This window comes from Mirounga angustirostris, unplaced genomic scaffold (assembly GCF_029215605.1).
Source record: "Mirounga angustirostris isolate CCGP_5_RB_7025 unplaced genomic scaffold, mMirAng1.0.hap1 SCAF_9, whole genome shotgun sequence".
NCBI classification, from domain to species: Eukaryota; Metazoa; Chordata; class Mammalia; order Carnivora; family Phocidae; genus Mirounga; species Mirounga angustirostris.
Genome location: NW_026991717.1, coordinates 13446369 through 13467848, shown reverse-complemented (window position 1 = coordinate 13467848; position 21480 = coordinate 13446369). Strand labels below are relative to the sequence as shown.

At 39.0% G+C, this 21480-nt stretch overlaps 1 protein-coding gene across 1 annotated transcript in view; it reads right to left on the bottom strand.

Moving 5' to 3' along the window:
* MCTP2 (multiple C2 and transmembrane domain containing 2) overlaps nucleotides 1-21480 on the bottom strand; it is a 183632-nt gene that overhangs the window by 101833 nt on the left and 60319 nt on the right. The window contains exons 10-12 of the mRNA XM_045899479.2: nucleotides 17359-17545; nucleotides 14936-15029; nucleotides 1584-1686 (exon numbers count right to left, since the gene is read on the bottom strand). Coding sequence (XP_045755435.1) covers nucleotides 1584-1686; nucleotides 14936-15029; nucleotides 17359-17545 — 384 coding nt within the window. The remainder of the gene's footprint in view (nucleotides 1-1583; nucleotides 1687-14935; nucleotides 15030-17358; nucleotides 17546-21480) is intronic.

Genomic DNA, 21480 nt, shown 5'->3' with positions numbered 1-21480 from the left:
TATAATTATAAATGAGATTTATTATTTTTTTCTTTCTGTTGCTTATTAGTGTATAGGAATGCAACAGATTTCTGTATAATGATTTTGTATCCCAAAACCTTCATGAATTCATTTATCAGTTCTATTACCTTTTTGGTGGAGTCTTTAGGGTTTTCTGTATTATGTCATCTGCAAATAGTGAAAGCTTTACTTCTTCCTTACTAATTTGGATGTCTTTTATTTCTTTTTCTTGTCTGATTGCTGTGGCTAGGACTTGCAGTACTATGTTGAATAAAAGTTGTGAAAGTGGACATCTTTGTCTTGTTCCTGTTCTTGAGGGGAAAAGCTCTCATTTTTTCCCACTGAGTATGATGCTAGCTGTGAGTTTTTCATATAAGGCCTTAATTATGTTGAAGTATGTTCCCTCTATGAATGGATGTTGTATTTTGTCAAATATTTTTTCTGCATCTATTTACTGAAATGATCATATGGGTTTTATCCTCTTATTGATGTGATGTATCACACTGATTGATTTGCAAATATTGAACATCCTTGCATCTTGGGAATAAACCCCACTTGACTGTGGTGCATGATTTTTTTAATGTATTGTTGGGTTTCATTCGCTAATATGTTGTTGAGGATTTCTGCATCTATGTTCACCAGAGGTCCTGGCTTACAGTTCTCTTTGTGGGGATTTGGTTTTGGTCTCAGGGTAATGCTGGCCTCATAGAATGAATTTGGGAGTTTTCCTTCCTCTTCTATTTTTTGGAAAAGTTTGAGAAGAGTATGTATTAACTCTTCTTTAAGTGTTTGGTAGTGAAACCACATGGTATTGGACTTCTGTTTGTTGGGAGTTTTTTTATTACTAATTCAATTTTGATCCTTGGGAACTTTCTACCTGGGAATCACCAACTCCATTCAAAACGTATTCTTTCAGTTACTAACACAGCATTTCGTCAGTGTTGTGGGGGAAGTGAACCACCATTTGACCCAAATCAACAGGTGCCTCCCTTTGACGGCCAGGTACCTCAGAATCTAAAGCACACTAGGAAATATATCCAGCCTCCTAAATGCCTGAGTTTGAAAGAGTGGACAGGGCATCTCTGTGGAGCAGGTCATTCAGACAAGCTGAAATACAAAGAGACTTTGGGACTCCTTGAGGAATCACAGATAATCTGTATTTTCCAAAAGCCTCTGGCATAAAACGAGCCCTTAGGCATTACAATAATTTGTAACATATAAACTTGAATTTAAGGCAGGTCTACATTTGTAATTTTCTTTAACCCAGGAATCAATTAGTCTGGATATATGAAAGCTTCCATCTACTCACAGATTAATTGAGTTACTGAAAGATCTACTTTACAAATGCCTCCTATATCACTCCCTTGCAGTTCCAAATGGCCTCTTCTATTATTAACACTATACTCTATAAAATGAAAGCATAAAAGGTTTTCAGAAGGAAAAAAACAATAAAATTCATTCTTTGCACATAAAAATGGACAGAAAGTTCCACTCAAGAGCCCCAGCCTGCCCCAAACATATCAAGGATAATTGATCTCTAAGTTAAAACCCCTCCTTGATAATCTGGAGGCTAAAGCACTTACAATGTAAAAACTTTGTTCCACTCGGGGTTGAGGTTTTTGTAAATGGTGTGTGTCTGAAGTCGGTCATTGCCTAACGCCAACAAGCAAAAAGGATCACTCTTTCCTGGAAAGAGAACACAGGGCACTGGTCAAGGCAAAGGAATCTTCCTGGTCAGAGACAAATGAATCTCAAAAGTAACAGAGGCCAAATGAATAAAAGCCATGCACGCTTATACCAATAAAACTGTGCTTGCTGAAAAAGCAAATGTGAGCTTCTCCTTCTAACAAGGCTTGTGTGGGAATTCAGGAAACGGAGAGAACCTGTAAGTTCTGGAACTGTAGCATACGTCATGGATAGGGACAGATACACAACCCAGATGCAGCCTTGACAGCCAGTGACCACACAGGTTACATAGAAGCTGTTATCAGTCTCACATGTGAGGGAGTCCAGTTTTGTGTTTTGTTTTAATACAGGAGCTCCCCTCTGTTTCCTGCCTAAGTTCAATATTTATTGAATATCTCAATATCTATTGCCTAGAGTCAATATAGGTAATTACTCAGCTATTGCTGGAAGTCTATGTTAACCTAGAGGCTTCCTCGGGGTCATGAGAGAAGGGAGGAAAACTATGAACATGGCTACTTAGGAGTTAAAACCACTCTGCAGGGAGTGGCCACAAACACGTAGGATCTTACATATTCAGTACATTATGAGAATACAGATGCTACATTTTTGCTGCTTATAAACATGCAAAAGTAGGGCGCCTGGGTGGCTCAGTTGGTTAAGCGACTGCCTTCGGCTCAGGTCATGATCCTGAAGTCCCGGATCGAGTCCCGCATCGGGCTCCCTGCTCGGCGGGGAGTCTGCTTCTCCCTCTGACCCTCCCCCACTCATGTACTCTCTCTCTCTCTCATTCTCCCTCTCTCAAAAATAAATAAATAAATCTTTAAAAAAAAAAAAAACATGCAAAAGTAGAATTCCACAAAACAAGTTCAACGTTTTTATCTTAAAAAAAAAAAATGAAGCTTAACCTTTACTTCTCTCATCTCACCTCTTCTTTTTCCACCCCACCTCACACATCCTCCAAAAGAAAAAAAAAAAAAAAGAAAAAGAAAGTCCCAAATCCAAAGCTGGACCCAGAAAGTTACCAGAAAAAAAAAAAAAAAAAAAAGCTCTCCCCTTTTGTTGGGTTTGACAGTGGGATCTAGAATTGGAACTGTCAGGGACAGAATAGATGGCTCTATAATGTGCATACAACATGAACACATTGCCTGCCTCTGCACCACAGGAACACCTTACAAAGCGGTGCGTACTAAATTAATTGGGGCCATGAGGACAGATGCTCCGCCAACAAATGGCCGAAGAATCCCAGGCCAGCGTCTAATGCCGAAAGTACTCGGGCTTTTTGACCTACTGGCCTATCATTCAGGCCACTGAACCTCCATCTAATTAACTTAATAACCAGGAGCTCCGAGGTACCGCATATCAACAGACAGACCGACACGTGCAGGAGACTGCAGGAAGATTCTATTTCAAAAAAAGAAGAGGAGGAAGAATAGATGCATGATTAAGGGTATTAAACAGGAGATTCTGTTCAACTGACTAGTGTTCTAGACACATAGATGCCTGGCCAAAGCTTTTAAGCCAATGCTATGATCTCAGCGGCCAGGAGACAAAGTCATGGACATAAATGCATGAGTTGGGGTTGTCAATTATAACATGGAAATGGTCCCTGTCTCAATTTAGCGGGGGAGGAATTTATTAAAATTTATTAAAATAGTATCAGAGAGCTCTCAGAATCATTGCAAAGATTGGAAAATCAAGCTTGAAAATTATTAGAAACCAAAGAAGGGTTAGAAATACTCAGGTACAAGAACCTCAGTCACTCTCCCCAGGAAAAGTCTGGCCTCTGCTTCCCAGGAAAACTAGCCTCACAGGGTACTCGTGTTACAGGCCCCTGGATGTGGCTGCCTCTAATATGAATTGTCCACTCCTGATTCTTTGCTGCACTTGATAATAGATGTGAAGGCCTCCAAAAAGGCATCTAACCGCTCCCGTCTCACCAAGTACCCAGGCCCTAAATGCCAGTGCTCAGAAAAGAAGTGCTAGCTTTTCACCTTCTGTCCACGTACTCAAGGAGGCTCTGACCTCTTCTCCAAAACATGCAATGAGAACCTCCACAAATGTACAAGGGGTTTCAGATGTTGGGCAGCCACCATCAAACCAACCCAAAAAACATCCATCTGCATCTCACAAAAAAAAAGTCTTGCTTACTTAAAGCAAGTAAGTTTTACTCTGGGAGCGTGTTTTGCAGAGCAAGGGGGTTCGGTTTTGGGTGGGGAGGAGCTGCGGATGGAGGAGAGCAGATTTGCCTCTTTAACAACCAGGAGTGTGAAGAGAACACATGCTCTTCTTCTCATGCTCAGGTAGAGGACGCTGGCTCACTCAATCCCGGCTGAAACAGCTACTTAACCATTTGTCAGACTGTTAGTAGGTGTCAGGGCTACTCCTCCAGAGACACCAACATGACATGCCATCAGCACTCACTCCAGGGAAACCATCTGACACTTTTAATGAAAGCCCTGGGGTTACTCCACAGCAGGGCCGAGACGCGGCCGGTCCTGTGCACGCACAGGTGGGCTTGAGCTGTGGCCCCCTCTCTCTTGAGCCAGCACACTCTTAGCTATCCCAGCTAATGAGGAACAGACTTCCTTCCAGAACCCGGGAACTTCAGTTATGCGTCTCCAAGGAACATACTGCACCAACTCTCTGAAGGTGATTCCATCAAAGCTCATTAAAATGCTGCATTTATTAATATTACGGTATAAACAGGCAGAGAGGAGGAAGAAGAAACAAAGACATTAAAACATTTATAGTGTCATTTATCTACACTTTATGGAGCTTTCTTTCCCTTAAAAGGTTCCAGATATATGGGGATTTTCTAGAATTTAAATAATGAATACATTTATTGGAGGTAAAAATGATCTCCCATAATAAACGAAATGTCCCAATGTTCTCCCAGTGGTACTGAGCAAACAGCACCAGACAGACCGACATATACACACTTGGGTCTGCACTTTCTGTCTCTGTTCCACCTGGTTCTACAGGTAAAACATCTAGATGACCTCTTGTACACCCAGATGGCATGTCACCTTGGCACGGTTACACCACTGGCGATTTAGGCTCACAGAGGTGATTTAACACCTTGCCCTCAATAGCCTTTGCTAATCTTCAACACCCACTTGACAATTCATTTCTGTTCCTCGGATGATAAAGTAGAGGTTTCTCATTTAAATAATTTTACCTTTATATCAGTCACAGAAGTTGAGTGGAAGTAATAAATGTATTGTAGAAGTAATACCATTCATCTGATAAATATTTATTAAGCACCCACTCTGCTCCTGGCACTAAACCAGGCCCCGACCACCAAGTCATTACTTTTAAGGGACTCATATAATCATCTCTGCTTTTCAGCAAATGTCACCTTTTCAATGAAAACTTTTCCCATGCTCCCTGCCAGGAGACTGTGTGTTCCTCCCATTTCTGATCTCCGACTGTGTGTTTTCCTTACACTTCTCATATTCTACATCTGTACATTCCTGTTCCATATTCAGTCCTGTATTTCATTTAAGGGTCTGAAGCCAGCACACCCAAGGCATGCATCCACCGTGAAGAGTGCCATGCCCCAGTGAGAGGGTCCTGCAGTCTCCTAGCGGCAGGTGCTAGCTAGAGGGGGCCACCTGGCTCCTTCTGCTCTATACAAGTAACCATGCTTTAGGCAGCTTCTCTTTCAGTCCTCACATCAACTCCAAGAGGTGAGGAATGCTTAGGCCATTTTGCTGAAGAGGGTCCTGAAGTTCAGAGAGATTTAATGTGGTTGGTCCAAGGCCAAAAAGATTTCATAGTGGAAATGAATCTTAAAGCAAGGTTGAGGAGGAGACTTCATTTGGCTAGCAGAAATGGGTGGGTTAATCTTGAGGAGATAAGGATGAGAGCCTTAAATTTATTAACAAGATAGACAGACACACAGATAGATATAGATAAATAGTGGCAATCACGATATGTAAGATATGGATAAATAAATGCTGAGATGAGCTTGAAGCCTTGAAGGCCATGACCAGTGCTTTTCATTTAAATGTATTTTGTTTTGGGCGCCTGGGTGGCTCAGTCGGTTAAGCGACTGCCTTCGGCTCAGGTCATGATCCTGGAGTCCCAGAATCGAGTCCCGCATCGGGCTCCCTGCTTGGCGGGGAGTCTGCTTCTCCCTCTGACCTTCCTCCCTCTCGTGCTCTCTGTCTCTCATTCTCTCTCTCTCAAATAAATAAATAAATAAAATCTAAAAAAAAATAAAAAAATAAAATAAATGCATTTTGTTTTTTTTTTTCATCCAGCAGCCAGGAGCCACCTGGCTCTGTCGGCACAAGGGGCAGGATTAGAAGAAAGGATTTCTAGAGGAAGATAATTCCTGAAGCTAAGCATGGAACCAGGCCCCGACCACCAAGTCATCTAGCTCAGACAAGCTGGGAAGGAGGGGGGACCAACAGGGCCTTGCCAGACTAGATTTCCACAAACTCTCCCTTCATTCCTTGTTTCCAACCATATGCTTACAACCCTAGTAAAGGCATACAATCATAGTAATAGCATATTAGAGCAAATTCTAAGTGCTCATCCTGAAAATCTATTCTCTGACAATTTACCCCACACAATCCATCCTGATCTATCCCCTATTCCCAAACCCTCTGTCGAGGTTGGTGTGTCTTTCCCCCACTCCTGACCAGCATACAGAGATGTGGGGCTCAGACAGGCTTCCTACTCTGCATGTGGAATGGCCTCTCCCTGCAATGCTCTCTCACCCCCCACTCCTAAGCAAAAACACAAAGGTCAATTAGCCTCCAAGACCTAGTTCGAGATGTATCATCTTCATAGAACTTTCTCTGCAACCCTAGGCTCCCAGGAGCCTTCCCTCTCCCCGCAACTCCTATGATGATTAATTTGAAAATTGTAAGCCCTCACTGTATGATGTGTCTGCTCCTTTAGTCGACAATTACTTTATGATCCCTGCAATGTGGAAAACACTGTGCTGGGAGCTTAGAGGGATTTTTGAAGAAGAACAAACACTGATCTCTACGGGTGCTGGGTCTAAGTTTTCAAGTATGTCCTGCCTTCCTGAGTGGTTGCAACCTTCTGGAATCCAAAGAATGGCCTCTGTGGACTCACACAAGTGAGGACTTGCTTACGTTGCTGTTGCACACATCCAGAGCAAGGGGCAGACAAACCTATATTAGGACTGCGAGATCCACAAAGGACGGGAAGGACTTAATTTTGCTGAAATGTTATTTAAATTTCTGATATTCTCCTATTCTAGCACAAACACAGAACATAAAAGAACCAGTGACATATGAGTTTTTCTTTCCTCTAACTCCATTCCCCTGTCACCACTCAAGTTCTACCCCCCCCAAAAAAACACCATTAGCCGGTGCATTTACCCAACATCTCCCTGATTCTCCACTGAGGCACCCTCAAAATCCTCCAGGTTTTGGAAAGGCCCTGCAGGCTCTGGAACATGGTGTTCCCTCATTTTAAAATGCTTTTCTTTTACCTCTGCTGCGCTAACTCATCTCTGACATCTCAGCTACATCACTTCTTGTAGGAACACCAGTCAGGTATTCCTTCCATGAACTTTGGCACCCTGTTCTTGACCTTAGGAGTATAACTGTCATTACCACTGACTATTGGACAACACGCATTTGAACTGTGTGGGTCCACTTATACGTGGATTTTTTTAAATAAACAATGCAGTACAATACTGTAAATGAATTTTCTCTTCCGTGATATGAATAACATTTTCTCTAGTTAACTTTATTGTAAAAATACAGTATATAACACACACATGTGTTACTCAACTGTTTATCTTATCAGTAAGGCTTCAGGTCAACAATAGGCTATCAATAGTTAAAAGTTATATGCCAATTTTTTGCCAATTTTTAACTGCATGGAGTGTCAGCGCTTCTAAGCCCCTCATTGTTCACATGTCAACCATAGATGCTACTGGTTAACTGGTCACTTCATGTGAGGGCAAAGACTAATTCCTATCCCCTACGACATCACCAGAGCCTACCACAGCCTCTCACAGATACATTTGCTAGATAAATTAAGATAATTAATTACTAAGCACCCAACTAATAAGATCGAAGTGATTCCTTTGTTAATTCATAGAAAACCAAACTGAGTTCATTCACTCTCAATGTACCAGTAAGTTCAAAACTGCTAAATCTTACATAGATTCCCAAACTCTGCAATGACAAGAGTCCATGTTCTTTGGCAGACTATTAAAGCAGATGGTGAGCCAAAGACAGATTGATATAGTTTTTGATGTGTTTTTAAAAAGTTGGTCTTGATTTGAGCTCAGCTATCCAAGAGGTTCTCAAGGAAATTAAAAGCATTCAATCACTATTGTTAAGCTTTCTAGAAATTGCAATTACAGCCATCCCTTTGAAAATAGGGCATCTTTAAGAGAAGTATTGCTATGGATACAACTTCAAACAGACAATGAAAACAAACCACAAAATGGACAGGTGACTTAAAATCCCCAGTGAACAGTAACTATAGGATTATTTTTCCTCTGATACAAGTAGTCATGTTCTGGAAAAAAAAATAAATAAATAACAAGAAACTTATAGCCAGTGTTATAATTTATAGAAACTACTTAGAAGTCATTATTATAGCATATGGCTGGAATATTTCTATAATGTGGGATCTAAATGAAGTGTTTTGGTCAACAGTTTCTCAAAATAGAACTTTTGTATATAGCAAAAATCTAATGAGCCCACAAAAATATTTTATACGGATAAAACTATTATTCAGATTATCAAAATGTAAATGCAAGCACTAAACTGGTTTGAGTATGAGAATTTTCCTACCATGAAGCACATTTTTTTCCCTCGACTTTTATCAGGCAGTAGAAACAGAACAAAAAGAAAAAACATTTTAGACTGGTAACTAGATTTCTAAAAGTGGTTGAAAAGCCAAGTGTGATTAGAAATGCTGATAATTCTGACATTATTTAAAATTACAAAAACTATAGACAAAATACTAAGATAATAACCTGTGGAATTCCCCACATCAATTATACTCTAAGCAAATAAATTTAATAAAAAATGGAAATAGTATTTATTGAACATGCAATGTGTGTTAGACATGTTCACATAGGTTTTAATTAACCCTCAAAATATCCATGAGGAAGTAGACCCAGGGCCAGCACACAGTAGAACCAAGATTTAAAATAGTTCTCTATTTCTATATATGTTCTACACCATAATTCATAAGGATGAAAGTGAAAGGCAGAGACCGTAAAAATGAAAGGCAAAAAAATGGGGACTGATTTTCATCTTTGGTGATTTATTTAATGCAGGAGTCACAATCACTGAAAAAGGGCTCATGTCCTGAATGAATGGAGAACTCTACCGAAGTCAGGAGAGATCAACCCTGTGTGAGGAACAGACCAAGAGCTCCTCCTAATGGTGCTGGGAACTGGAAATGCCACCCAGATTTTGAGCAAGGTCCTCATCCACTTCAATGATATACGCTGCCCCCTATGGGCAACTCTGCAGTAGAAGAGAAAGGCTGAAGTGACCCAGGTCCTCAAATACAGTTGGTACTCAATGAATATTTCTTGAAGATCATGAGATCTACCACCAAGCTGGCTTTTCTTAAGTTGAGACAAGCTTTAAAAGCAATTGGGAAGCTATACTGGGCTTCCTGGAGAGAAGTTGGGGATTCTGGAATTAAATGTATCTTTGTTCTCCTGGATCAGGCACTATTAGGGTTCCTACCATGCTTATTTATCAAATAAGGCTACTTCACAATAACCTGCATTTTTTTGTTGTTGTCTGAAAACACTGTCTTTTCCACTCCTCTGATGGATATTTTGACACTATTTTGGCAGTTGTCTTATTAACACTGGAAACAGAGAAAGGGTCCATCCAAGTGACAACCTTATGGCCAAGAAGTCACGAAAATCCAGATATACGTGGAAACATTTTTGTGTTTGATGGGTGGGTTTCGTATGGCAAAATGTGCCAAAAAAGTTGCAAGGATGAAAGAAAAATCCCTGGAGAATAAGTAACTCCAGATTGTGAGCAAAGATGGTATTTCCAGTTTTGTTCCTTCATTGTTTCCTGATACTTCCCCAGCTTCTCCATGGCAGACAGATTATTAAGATAGGAACATGAAAAAAAATTAAGATGGGATTGTGCTACAAAAAGCAGAAATATTGAGACATATGTTACATTGTTATATGACTTACTATCATTCTACAATGAGGTGGGCTTGCAATGCTGCCCTACTTGCTTTTTTGCTATGTTGGCATGGTGAGGTGATACGTTTCTGTATCCCCCATTTTACACCAGAATTCTTAATGGCTAGGGGCACCTTGGTAGTGATAACAGGGTGGAAAAAGAAAGCAGAGAGAGCCCAAACAATAACCAGTCTTACCACTAGAAGATTCCCTAGGGGAAAGGATGTCAACATGTAAGATTTATTTTAAAGAATAAAGAGAAGGCTTAATTAACAGGAAGGAAGAAGTGTGAAACCTACATCTTGATTCTGAGAATGTAAGAGAAGAGTCATTGACTAGGTGTTGAACTTGGCAGGTACCTTATGCAAATGGTAGCCATCATGGCTTTAGTACTGATACATCGAAGCAACCCCTACATGTTAAAATCCAACAGGTTCCCCACAACAGTCTATCAATTATAACAAGGCTCTCCAGAACAATTCTCCCTATATGTGCCGAACATACAGTAAATAGTTGCCTACTCTTCACTGGTTGGTCCCTTAACAGGTAAGATAAGCATTGTCGTTTGTATTGAAATACAGTTCTGACCAGAAAAGATTTCTGTTCTCTAACAATTTTTCTATTCATCGCCTACTTTATTATCTTTTATTAAATAAACTCTGCTTTTTTTCAGCAGTATTAATGCATGAATCTGATGTATCCCTGGGCAAAGTAGAAGATACAGCACCATTCTCTCTGACGGCTCACTGTGGGGAGGGAACCTGTTGCACACATCATTCCTCACCTTGGTCCTGAACAAAGCCTTCCTCTCTTTCATTTCATCATTAGAAGGTGGGTTACTTTCTTCTCAAAACCGCTGAGTTTTAAGACTGAAGGCAGCTGAGTGGAGGATGTGGGTCTCATTAAGCATTACAAAGAGCTAGGCTCACCTTGAGTCTCAGAGTACAATTTATCATCTGTTTCATGAATCAAGGCTATAGTCTGCTTTACTACAGAAGTAATAGCATCAGAATGGACAACATATTACTTAAAAATTTTAGGTTATGCTGGGCACAAGGTGTTTGTGAGACAAACTCTTTAATAAAAATATCTGACAGGCTCTTCTATTAGAATGACTGCTTATGGCTATCCACATCTAATATTGGCTGTAGAGAACATTAAAATGTCTTTCGCCAATTTTAGAGGGATGGGCTGCAAGAGAAGATAGATTACTTCAGATTCTTTAAAAAGTCTTTTCACTGATACACAAACAAATGTCAGGCATAAAAAAAATGCCGAGCTATATATAAATTCAAATGTATTAGTGTTGAATCGGTTCAATCACACAATAGCATATTTATGACAGAATGAATTAAAAAATAATAAATATATCTTTTTTATACATTAGAGCATTGAAGCCTTTATCTTTTGTAAATATCTTAATACTGGGAATAGACATAGATTTAGGTTATTAATATCTTTTAACACATTTGTAAAGACACTATTTTTTCTTTATATAAAAACATATTTTCATTTTTTAATGGGAAACAAATTCACCTCAGTACGTTTGTGTGTATATATATAGCATATATATTATGTATATAATATGTACGTATATTATTCCAATGTTTTAAAATATTGGCAAAGTAATGGGGATTCACTTTCTCCAAAGTTAATTTCTTTTCATGACTATATAATCGTAACACCAATAATCACTAATAAGGAATATCCTACTTTGAGCACGGTGGTGATGAACAGCTGATATTTTCTTTTTCTAATTGTTCCCTGCTAAGATAGAGATCACTTTAAAATGGGCAAAAAACTGACAGGAAGGATTACCAAGTGTATTCACACATCCCCCCCACCCTAGGACAAGAGGTCCCTGTACTCTGCAAACTCTAACAGTAACCTCCATCCAGAATACTACCAAGATTCTGGTCCTTTGCTCTCACTGGTCCTTTGCTTTATCAGGTTCCCTGGAATCTTCGGTGAAACACTTAAAGCATCAGTTATTATGGTTATCTGGTATTGTTTTTTTAAGAAACAAAGAATTATCAAAAAATGTAAAACAAAAGTAGTAAGGTTAGAAAGTTCCCTTTTGTACTCTGTCTAAAATGATCATCACTCTCTGAGAATGCCCCTGGTTATTCAGAGTAAATAGACTTCTTGTTTATTCACAAGGGTGAATACTTTGTTCCCTGAGCAACTGCAATGGAACACTCATTTATAAAGTACAGCCGACTGGAAAAGGCTGGGTATGGGGTATAAGTAGTTAACTTCTTTCTTAAATGCTCCTGGTACTGACAATGATGGGTATACAAACCTCTTCTGATTCCGGATCAGCCAGCATTTTTTACTACATATCAAGTGAATTCTAACAGTGAACAGTAAAAGCATCAATAATGTGTGAGTCCCCACCGTATGATATAATAGCTAACCTCCTGGAGGTATTAATTACATCCCTATTGCTACTTCCCTGTGATCTGAATCCATTTCTTTTTTTCACATAGAAAATTTACTTTACAACTCTCTGCATTAGGTCCACTTTGTTGCCCTAAAGCAATATCCTGGTTGAGAATAGACTGGAGGATTCACACAGGAGGCTGCCAACCTATAAAGAACACAGACTGTGAAATTTGGTTCTAAAAATAAAGATCAATATGGTCTAAAGACATGTTTAGCTAATGAAAAGGATCTTTGCTTCAATTCAGAAAAGTGATAATTTTCTCATAAATCATACAGAGACAATAAAACACCAGGGCATTCAGTCAAACCACACAGCATGACTGGGTTTGTAACCATTGCTTTTTGCTACTGGGATCCTCTGGTACTCACCTTCATCCACTCCAAAACTATCTCCTGCAATCTTGAATATAAAGAAAATGACAAAATGACAACATTTTCCCCAAAAATTATTCTTCTGAAAAAAGGGTTTTGCCTTGTTTTCTGGTCTTTCCAAATATTCTCATATTTTTTTCAGATTCCTCTCCTATTCACTTTATTTTAATAGCCAAAATACTGCTTGGAAAAGTGACATTGGCCTGAAACACCTTCGTAAACACTAGTTTTGGGGGCTGTAGTCAGGATAGGTAAAATAAAGGTTTTAAAAAATTTTTTCCACATACAGATGTAGTTCTAAACAAGACTTAAAAACTTCTAATTAGAAACTTCTAATGCATTGCAATTAGTTCCCAGAGATCCCCAAACATACAACTACAAATAGAATTTTTGAAAATATTGTTTGAAGGCATGAATGAGTTCTTGTGTTTGAGACAACATTTCCTGAGACAGCAACAATCATAGATTCAAAAAGTACTGTATCAAAACATTCAGATGGAAGTAAAAATAACTGGCTCTGGAAAACTGGTAAACTCTAAATGTCCTGTGCTGATAACAAAACTCCGAAGGCCAAAGGCACATGGGAAAGGAGTGAATTAAGTATTTTCGTAAATTATAAGTTTTAAAAGAAAGGAACATTTCTAACTCAATATGAGACTCTCAACATTTGCAACTAAATTAATGAATGTTAGAAGTAGTCATCCGAGTATTTCATCTACAACCCCCCAAATTCATTTATTCATACTGGCCCAAATACCATTTTTGGATCTTCTCCCTCGGTATTTCCGTAAGAACATCATCATCCTATTTCTCGTGGTTTATACAGTAGTGATTTCTATTGGTTCATTTTTTGAGGGAGGGTGAAGAGAACTCCTTTAAAAAAATAAGTTTATATCCCCCATCATTTTTTTCCATCATTTTTTGTAATAGAAAGTGCTTAAAATTAAAATTCTCTTTTCCAAAGTTTGATCTTCCTCATCCTCAAGCTGGAAAGTTCAGAAGCTACTATAACTTCCTGTCTTGAAAAGAGTAGACCACATTCTAAAAATAGGACACGAAGTAAGTCTTACAATACCTCGCCCATGCATAAAATCTGTACATTCTTTTTTGTATACCTGGTATTCTTTGTATTTATCAATTTGCTTGAAAATAGCATTTGTCCCATAGGTGTCTCCACTGTTAGTATAATGGGTTAATTTGGCAATAAGAGGAGAGTCACCCTCCGATCAGACATTGGAATGCCTGTATTACTTTCCTCACAGTCAAGCATAACTCAGCACAAAGCATGTCTGTTCTCGCCTCTTTTTTTTTTTTTTTAATGATTTTATTTATTTATTTGAGACAGAGAGAATGAGAGACAGAGAGCATGAGAGGGAGGAGGGTCAGAGGGAGAAGCAGACTCCCCGCCGAGCAGGGAGTCCGATGCGGGACTCGATCCCGGGACTCCAGGATCATGACCCTGAGCCAAAGGCAGTCGCTTAACCAACTGAGCCACCCAGGCGCCCTGTTCTCGCCTCTGTCTTAAAAGTTCAAGTTAGTGAAGTATCAAGAGAAACTCTGTGTAAGACCATGTCAATTGCAAAGTGGTTCCATGGCCAAGACTCTGGTTATTGTTTCAGACCAGTACCAGCTAGATGGGCTTTCATGCTTAAATTTATGAATATCCACAACCTCTTACATGGCGAAGAATGAAAAGCTCACAGCACAGAGCACCGCCAAGGAGTGAAGGCAGGAGGTCCAACCTGTCTTTTGAGGTACTATGGTAAATTTTCTCAGAAAATTAATTTAACAAATAAAGAATTCGTGGCACTAATAATCCACAAATATATCTCAAAGTCAACTTGACTAGTACATTATCTAATCATAGTAAAATTATTTGAAAAAATAATTTTGTGAAAAACGTTAAGTGAAAAAACTGTTGACTGCATCTTTTTTCTTCTTCTATCACTCTATTTGAAAGAGCATGATTGCTTGTAGAGGCTTCCACTTACTAAAACATTTTTTTTTTTTTTTTTTTAATGAGAGAGACAGAGAGCACATGAGAGGGGGGAGGGTCAGAGGGAGAAGCAGGCTCCCCGCCGAGCAGGGAGCCCGATGCGGGACTCGATCCAGGGACTCCAGGATCATGACCTGAGCCGAAGGCAGCTGCTTAACCAACTGAGCCACCCAGGCACCCCACTTACTAAAACATTTTGCTTTGCCATCAGATCATTTCAAAACAGGAAATAAGTAAAAAGGAAAATGAATTAAAGATGTTTATACCTGAGAAATCTGCTGCTAAGAGATCTACTGCCTTTAAAACCTTCACTTGTAAAATGCCGATGTCTTTCATATCTTTCAGGGAATTCTGTAAGCACTGAGGGGGAGAAAAGTAGATCATACATGAAAATAGCTTTCTAATATACTACTTAATGCCATAAAGTCCTGTAGGAAGTACATTCTAGATTTATCATCACCTTTCTCGTGCAAAGTTTAGTAAAGTTCCAGAGTACATTATATCAGCCAATGGGAAAGTTAGGCATTCACAACAACCAGATTAAAAGTGACTGAGAATTAACTACAGCTTCAAAATAAGCCAATTACAAAGCACACAGAATCTACTTTTAACACTGCCCCCTGGTGATAGAACAGATATCCCATGGGGAAAACGTGTGTGGAGCTCCATTCATTCTCTTTTCCCCTTTCTTTCTCTTGAATGAAACTTTTAAATCACTCAAAAAGGCCACACTATTTTGACCTCATTAGTACAAACTTTAGGGATACCAGAGGGCTCAACTTGGACCCTTCACAGATACTTATTACCACTGGAAAGAGCGTTAAGGATGGAAATACAGTGCATTTTCTGGTCCACGTTTTAGCCAGCTCATTAGAGACTGAGCATCTAGTATCACCCTGTATTCACATTTATTTGATTTTTTTTAGTTTGCATGAGCCAATGCTTGAATGTATCTACTGATAATTCTTAAGCATGTAGAACGATAGTTTGCTGTGTATATACATTGCATCCTTCAGAAATGGTGCATGAAAGAGACAAGCAGATAAACTATTTCTGCATGCCTCCAGAACACATCTGCTGAAAAGATTCTGCTTTCAAACTTTTGGATATCATATTTCCGCTATCATTGGATAACTAAAAACCTGTGATAAGTAGGCCTTGGGGATTTATGGAGAGACAGTAAAATCCTTGCTCTTTAGGCATTTCAGGATACAATAATAATAACTTAATAATAGTTCAGGTTTAACTAACTTCATATGCACCATTTCTAGGCAGTTTTGAAAGTTGTTTCTGCTGTGTATTTTCAACCTAACAGAGCAAAGCAAAACAAAAACAAAAAACTAGTTTACACTAATCTGAAAACATCTGAAATAAAACACTTTTATAGTTTAAATGTGGACATGCCTTCAAGATGATCTATTCTTACAAGCTAAAAAACAAGAGGTCTGAAACTTGTGTTTTATGATGGGGCATTCTTTCCCTCTAAGATGCTGGCCAGCTCTCTAGCTGAAAAAACAAAACAAAATACTTGATATTTCTATTTTGATTGGCTTCTTCAAACCTATTTTCCCTGACTACTCCTCACATCCTGAAGCATGATTCAAAGCAGTCATTATGATCTTATCTAAAATCACCTTATAAATATAGGACACCCCTCGTGAATTTGTAAATTTTTCAATTCGTCCATGGGAAAATTTGGGGAGAAATTTTAAGGTTGATCATCAAATTTTTATTTGCTTAACTCCAGTCATCAGAGAGACTAATAATAGTGGATTTTGTAGAAACTCCTTTGGGGCACGCCAACCGGGCCATGCAGAGTTCGTGTTGACAATAAGACGTGTGTCTAGGTTTTTGTACTCCCGCAGATAAAGAATTATTCAATTAATCAATACGCCTCACAGTGAAAGATTTGGGAGGCACTAAAGTTTATGCTGAGAATAATATTCCCATTAAATAGGGATTCATCTTTGCTTCATTTTCGGGCCGCTTTCTAAAACATGCCTTTCGTGTGTGGCCATAAAATAAACGTATTGATTTACAAAGAAGGTGGATAAAAACAGAATGCAAATAAGGGCACCTAGAAAGACAGAGTACAAAAAATAAATGAAGATCGCAAAGCCATTTGATATAAAAATGCTGAGTGGACTCTTAAGCGCATTGCACTACTTAGGCAAAAATCAGGAACTGCCTTTATTATCCAGAGTAGTACGTAACAGCTTTGCATAGCTGTCCAGGGTTTTGCTTTGCTTTGCTTTACAAGACAGAAGCACGTTCTCACTTAGGCCTGAGAGGTTCTGGAAAGGTAGCTCTAACATTTCAAATATTATGGCTAATAAAGAAATAAACTTTTGTGAACTTGTATTAAAATTCCAATATACATATGCAGACATGCTAAACAAGTCTGCCTCCTCGTGGATTTCCATTTTCTCCAAAGAGTTTCTGAAAGCTAAAAATTCAAAATACCATTTTGGGCTTTGAAAATCGCCAGCTCTATCCAATCTACTTTCACCTTCTCGTTAATGCATTAACCTCTGGATCCAATGTCTTGTTTTATGAGACATGCCATGAAACTTTGGACAGGATCTCTTTTCAGGCAGGTTTTTTTTTTTTTAATCTTTTAATTCACAGACTTTGTTTCAACTCAAAAGTGGAGGTGGCGGTGGGCAGCAAAACAAGGCCAAGCACTCACATATCGCTGGGCAATCTGCTTTCTTTCGCCGGGGTCTGCCAAGGGGCACACGCAGAGATCTGAGACCGAGACTCTGGCACAGGGAGTAAGTGTGATCAACATCAGGAGAGCCCCCAGGCAGCTCTCCAGAGGCAGTTCCAAGCGGTTGGCTTGCTTGAGCGGCAGGGCCGCGATATCCACTTTGCACCTGGGAAAGTTGGAGGAATCAGAGAAACAGAAGGGATTAACTCATGGCCACTCCTGAACCTCCAAAGCACCTGATTTGTATCTCCTCATCCCCCCAAACCTCACTCTGTCTCAGCATGGGTTTCTCGCACAACGAAGGTGGTGGGGGCTCCCCCGCCCCGGCACCCAGCTCTTAATTCTCCCTCCCAGCCTAACACACTCTAAGATTAAGGAGACAAAGAGGTAAAGAAACCGAAGAGAAGGCAGCACGGAGGGGATGGTAAGTGCAAAGAGAAGAGTCGGCTCTTTGCCCCTGTGACGTCTGCAGAAAGGCGGTGAGCTCAAGAAATAGGAAGAAAAAAGTTCCAAGTTCAAGCATTATGGATGAGGGATCTGTACGGCTTCTCTGTATTGTGTCTTTTGCCAACAAAGAGAATAAAGGGTCACAGTTCAAAAAGGGGAGAAAAGACAAGAGAAATTCAAGTGGCAAAAGGTTCATTGGAGAAACTATTTTCTTCCAGATTAATGCCAACTGGTGAGTTTTTATTTAAAGCAACGTATTAAGGTGTTTTCCTAATAGGCACGGTGCCACAGGGTTTCCCCAGGTGGATTGCTTCTGGACAAATGGAGCATGAAGTGCTGTTGATTGATCCCATTTCAGCAACACTGCCAGGAAAAGGCTTCACCCATCTGGTATAAATTGCATGTTTTCCGTCTCTTAACAGCCAATGTTCTGGCGATGTTGAAAACCTCAAACACATTTATATACAGAAACAAACACCAAAAAGGAGGGCTGAGGTGCTAAGCCATTGATTTGCTTTAACACTGAAAACTCTGGGTTTGCCTGGACCACACCTGCTTTGTTTATGCACAGGTGGGCGGAAAAGGTAGGGTTGGTCGAGGGAGGGAGAGTAGGTAGTGGTTGTTCCCAGCTGTGATACGTGTGTGTGCCTGTGTGTGTAATTCCCATTTTCCCTCCATTGTTATTGAACGAGATGAATATTCAAGACTTTATAAAGGGAGAACTGCCTCTCACAATGTCGGATGAGGATGGATTCTCACCCTAAATCTTCATTGGACTTTGTATGTTTGCAGATATTTAAAAATAGGTAATTTTACCTAACATATGCAACAAGGACAATTTTGAGCCACGTGGTATCTAATGAGTTCCAGTTTAATACATTTGAAACCTTGCAATCCCTTCCCAATTAAAGAGAAAAACTATCCATAATATCAAGAATCTATACCAGTTTTTACTACAGAATAAAATATATTTTAATATTGATATGTACCTATAAAATTAAATGTGTGTTTATTTCCTAATTACCAAAAGTGATTCCAGTTATAAGAGGTGGCAAATTAGAGCTTTTGCATGTAATTAATTCATCAAGAATTTCTACCAGAGACACATCACAAAAAATATAATTTTTTAAATAATCCTCTCTGCTTTGAATCAAAACATTTTTTGTGTGTATAGCAATAAAGAACCTTTTAAAGTTTGCTACCATGAAAATAGGGGTTACTAAATACTTTTTTTTTTATTTCATGAGCATGTATGTAAGTAAGGAATTAATTTTGCTTGGAAAGAAAGAAATGTCACATGCTTTAAGCCAATTCTACAAAACTAAATACCCACAAATTCTTACCCAATATAGCAATAGCACATCTGCTTAGGAACCCACTTTGCTAAGCATTATTTTACATCGTTATATACACCTTCATTGAACAAAGCTCTTTCTTACAGAAAGATAAGTGATCCAAATTTGTAAGAATTTTTTTCTGGTGGTCACTTTCATTAGTCCAAATGAGCAATAACCTGTTTATGGCAAAACCACCTTAATATCATTAGTAATGACAATTTATTTTCATCCTTTGAGTTCCACCTTTCTGTTGTAGTGGTGGTTTTAACAACCAGAAGTTACTTGGAGATAAGAGACAAATAACGTTTGGGAGTTGAAAATGATGCACACGGTAAATTTCTCTTGGATAATTCAAAATGAACCTTATGTTAATTCTAAAAAGTCATCTAAAAAGACTGTGAGCAATATTAGCATTTTTACAATAACTATGCACACACTCTCCCAGTGCCTGTTTCAAGGCACAACTCGTCAGAATAGAGCAGTTGATTCTTTTAAACAAAAGTTGAATCACGTACCAGACAAAATGCAAAGTGAACACTGGGTTTTGTCTTAGAAATTACACATTTCCACAAACTTTTTCGTCATGTCTCTCTCCTATGAAACTTTTGCACCTATCCCATTTCTAAAGACTATTAGGATGGAAGAAAGAACACCTGCATGAAAACAGCCCTGCCTATTTTAGATAAAACAATCTCCACAAACAATAGATTGGGGATTTCTGCACGAACCTAATGGATTCTATATGCTGTTAACTAATGAGTGGATCCAGTCAAATATTTTTACTTCCATAGTGACTTGAAAGAACAAATCAAACTGAAAGATTGCCATCATGTCAATCATAATTAAACGTTGATCCTTTTGCACGTGGGTTATGACCCAGGCTCCTAGGGTACCTGCCCCATTATGGGAATTGATATCTTAAGAATTAAGGATTAATTTACAGCTACCCTCTCCCTAGTGTGAACAACCAGCTCTCCTCTAAAGATGGCATTTTTTTTGTTCTGTTTTGTTTTTTGTTTTTTTTGTAGGCTTCCTACAGAATGTGGGGCTTGAACCTACAACCCTGAGATCAATGGTCACGTGCTCTACCAACTAAGCCAGACAGGCACCCCCTCTAAAGATGACTTTCTATAAACTTTCTACAACTGAATTACCCTCTGCTTCTCACCTACCCACCTGGCTTCCACATTTACTCCCACACTCTGGAAGAAAGGAGGAAAGCTGGAAGTAAGAAGAAATGAATTCCATACAAGAACCTCCCCTCCGGGCCTCCCATTTTACCCTATTTTAATCTCAGTCCACATTGTTCTAGCTCATCCTCATGTCTGAAGGAAAACCAGAAGCTCTGGAGGTTAGCCAGAGGCTGGAAGAATTATTTATATTAACTCCAAGCTAGGAAGAGGTACTGCGTTATCGGCAAACGCAGAAGAAATAAAGAGGATTTGTCTCATGCAAACTGGTGCAGCCACTGTGGAAAACAGTGTGAAGGTTCCTCAAAAAGGTAAAAATAGAACTACCTTATGATCCAGCAATTGCACTACTGAGTATTTACCCAAAGAATACAAGAACACTAATTCAAAGGGATACATGCACCCCTGTGTTTAGAGCAGCATTATTTACAATAGCCAAGATATGGAAGCAGCCCAAGCGTCCACTGATTGATGAATAGAAAAAGATGATGTGGTATATATATGCAATGGAATATTAGCCATAAAGAATGAAATCTCGCCATTTGCAATGGCATGGATGTTGCTACACAGTATAATGTTAAGTGAAAGAATTCAGTCAGAGAAAGACAAATATACGATTTCACTCATATGTGGAATTTAAGAAACAAAACAACCAACCAAAGGAAAAAAGAGTGACAAACCAAGAAACAGACTCTCAACTGTAGAGAACACACTGCTGGTCACCAGAGGGGAGGTGAGTGGGGGGATGGGGGAAACAGGTGATGGGGATGAAGGAGTGCACTTGTGATGAGCACAGGGTGATGTATGGAAGTGTTGAATCACTATATTTTACACCTGACACAACTATAACACTATGTCAACTCACTGGAATTAAAATAAAAACTTAGAAAAATAAAAATAAAAAATACAAAGGATTTGTCTTTCAGAATTTCTGATGTTATCACCATAATACTCACTGAACCTCCTGAAGAAAGGTAAGTATTGTGTGAACAAAATATCCTTTTTTGAGGTTCAAGATAAGTACTCTAAAGTCTAAAATCTTTATGATATAAGAGATAATCTGAAATACATCCATTGAAGACATTTTTAATACAAAAATTTGGAAAGGAGAATTTAGGTTGTGTCTT